Below are 3,113 nucleotides of genomic sequence, written 5' to 3' on the forward strand. Positions count from 1 at the left end.
TTTTGTGACTCTCATTGTAACTTTCTCTTCTTTCTGAGTAAATGCACATGGTTGTATCTTTAAAACATGTGCTACTTCAGTAAGAATTACAAGGTGTGTTAGATGAAATAAAATTTAAGCAAGGGTGTGACCCAATTAAAAAATGGAAACATGGAACAAAGAAGAGGTTACTTGTGGAAATATAATTTAATTTTGTCAATTAGGAGATAGAAGTGTTAGAAGAAGCAGAACTTGTACCCACACAGTTCACAGAGACTAATTAAGTAACCTTTAGATGACAGCTGTAACGTAAAAGGCCCACGCCAAAAACAACAGAGCAATGCCGAGTTCCTGTCTCTTGAAGCAGGACAACTGAAACTGTGACTGACTTTAACAATAACAACAATAAAACAAGGAAAACAAACAACAACCCAAACCAGGGCTTTCTGAAGAAAGGAAAATGTACTCATTAGAAGTTAGACATTCAAAAATGCATTATCTTATTGAAAGATGCTCATTTTATCAGTGGACTCCTGGTTCTGTATCTTTGGCCAAGAAAATATTTTAAATGATTGAATGATTGAATGCACTAAAACAGCATATTCATTTAATAAGAATCCTAAATTGGGATTTGAAATATTATTTTTATTATGGAGATCTGAAGTGCAAGAATAACAACATTCAAACCTATGACCCACTCTGATACAGCATTAATTATTTTTGAAGTATTCATTTTTTCGCTGAAATGTAATTTCAGTGGCAGAAAACTGAGATCTCCAGAGAATTTTTCCTTTAAAAAATTATGAGTTGTTGCTAATGATAAATATTTGTGCCATAGACTTCCAGGTTACTATCAAATGCAGGATTTTGTATTAAAAAAAAGAAAAAACAGCTGGATCACATGGGGAAAATAATTTATTTTTTGCTCTGAGTCTTTCCCAGAACAAACATAAAAAATGCAACTATTTTCCTTCCTGGCATTAACAAAATATTTTCCAAATCCGTTGCATGTACTGCATTCCTTTAACAGTATCTTACTCAATATGTGAGTTTCTGATGGTGATAGAACCTGATGTCTTACAGTTAATCTGATACGTGCTTTTGCCTACTTCTCCCTTGTTTAACACTTAGCTTAAGCAGCACACTCACATTCATTTTAATTCTGTTAGGTTTTCTGGAACACACGATCAGAAACTACCTATATATACCACAGGGTGTAATAACAAAAATCAGGTCATTAAAATTTTTTTTTTCTTACTTTCTTTCTTTCTCCTAGTCATTTTTTTCCCCCAAAAAAGAAACACCTTAACTTTTTAATATACAGATTGATATACAGATTGTTTTAAAAAGTTTCCAAGTTGGGAATCTTTGCGCTAATGCCCATCAAATATAAATTTAAGAAGGCTGCACCTTACTTAAAAGGTGAATGATAGTTAACCAACCTGCATTAGAAGCCATTGATGGCTGTTTAAAACGCAGGCACAGTCTTTTGAGAACGAAAACCAAGGGTACTTGCCTTGCTCTCAACTTTGGAAGCCCAGAGGGCACAAAGGGTTAAGAGCGAAGCAGAGAAGCCTCGGTGAGGGCTGGCAGTTCTGTTTTTCCACTTACTGGAGCTCATCAGCAGGGACAAACTAGCAATGTGTCTGCTGTGCCGTGCCTCTAAGCAACCACCTTAGTGAGTTATAACTGTATGCAGACTTACTGTGATGGCCTGGAGTCTTTCCTTCACCAGCTCAGCTTCTTCCATTCTAGAAATCAAGGACAGGCAGCCAGGAAGGAAGTCCAAAAACTACCATAAAGCAAGCAGCCTCCTTGGGGAGCGGAGTGGACGCGATAGAGGAGTAGCAGGGAGGAATCTGCTCTTCTTTCCACTAGGGGAGTAAAGGAGAAATTCCCGACTTGTCAGGAGCGTCGTCTGTGAGCAGATGCACAGATGAGGTCAGACAGACACATGTAATGAGGGTGTGCTGGGGAGGAGACGCTGAGGCTGTTGGCACGAGTTGACTGACAAGTTTGAACGGCAGCAGCACAAGCCCTTTTCCTTCAGGAGCTGCCAGCTCTTTGTTGTAATGTGCACAGTTAGCAAGGCACATTTTTTTATTAACTATTCCTTACCCAATTCATTATTTTCTAGGAGTGGCACTGGGAGCCAGCATGCTGAGTGTTTAATCAGCTTCTACGCTAGTGATACAACAGCTTTCCCTGTATGTGTGGGTCCATGTGTGATCCTACAAAGTTCATTTACCTGCACACTCTCTTCAGAGTTTACACAGAGAACCTAATCTTCACTAAGGCAGAAGTACCCTGTCACTTATTTGCCTGATTGACTTAAGATCATAATACAAAATTCAACAGAACTTACTATAGAGACAGATTTACCTCAGGTGGCCCCCTGTCCTGTCCTTTAACGGTTTGTTTCAAATTTTAGAATCAAATTTTAAGTCATGGAGAATTCAAAAATGTTTATGCGACTATATTAAGAATTTGGCTCATCACCAGTACTCAGTGTGGACCAAACGTCAAGTACCCTGCTCTGTTTCTTGGATTTCTGTGGAATGAAGTTCTTCATTGGACTTTGTTCAGAAATGACACTCTTAGTCTTCAGGAAGGTGCCCAGTTTGACCTCACTGGTTATGCAAGAGAGGAGTGAGCCCATGAAAGTGGGATGAGACATTTTGCAACTGCACACAGCTCAAAACTTAATGTGGGCATTCTCTCTCCCAGAGAAAAAGGCAGGCAATCCCAATGAAATGCTTAGGTTAGAGCAGAGGCTGAGAAACTTTTCAATGTACTTTATTTTCTTTCCCCTATCATTTCTTTCATTAAATTTACATCTAGTAAACCCTAATTACTATGTACCTCATTATTATGTGTTTGGATATCATCAGGCACCTCCATACCAGCATTCAGCTGAAGAGGTTAAAAGGACAACTGAAACACTGAACATATGGTTTAAGTTCCTTTGCATTTTTGATATCAGTAATAATAATAATTAACATTTCTTAAATGTTCTCTATAGGCTAATACTTCATATCCTACTTATCTTCAAAGGTACTGAGAGATAGGTGCTATTATCCTTGTTTTAAAAATAATAAAAATAAGGAAACTAAGGCTCAGAGAGATAACTTGCC

The 3,113-nt window shown here is 38.0% G+C and overlaps 1 protein-coding gene across 1 annotated transcript in view; it reads right to left on the reverse strand.

Annotated features, from left to right (window-relative positions):
• Positions 1-2,177, reverse strand: part of PALMD (palmdelphin) — a 63,323-nt gene extending 61,146 nt beyond the window's left edge. The window contains exon 1 of the mRNA XM_006830924.1: positions 1,685-2,177. Coding sequence (XP_006830987.1) covers positions 1,685-1,729 — 45 coding nt within the window. The 5' untranslated portion in view covers positions 1,730-2,177. The remainder of the gene's footprint in view (positions 1-1,684) is intronic.
• Between the last annotated feature and the right edge of the window lie 936 nt (positions 2,178-3,113).

Source organism: Chrysochloris asiatica, unplaced genomic scaffold, assembly GCF_000296735.1.
Source record: "Chrysochloris asiatica unplaced genomic scaffold, ChrAsi1.0 scaffold00002, whole genome shotgun sequence".
Classification (NCBI taxonomy): Eukaryota; Metazoa; Chordata; class Mammalia; order Afrosoricida; family Chrysochloridae; genus Chrysochloris; species Chrysochloris asiatica.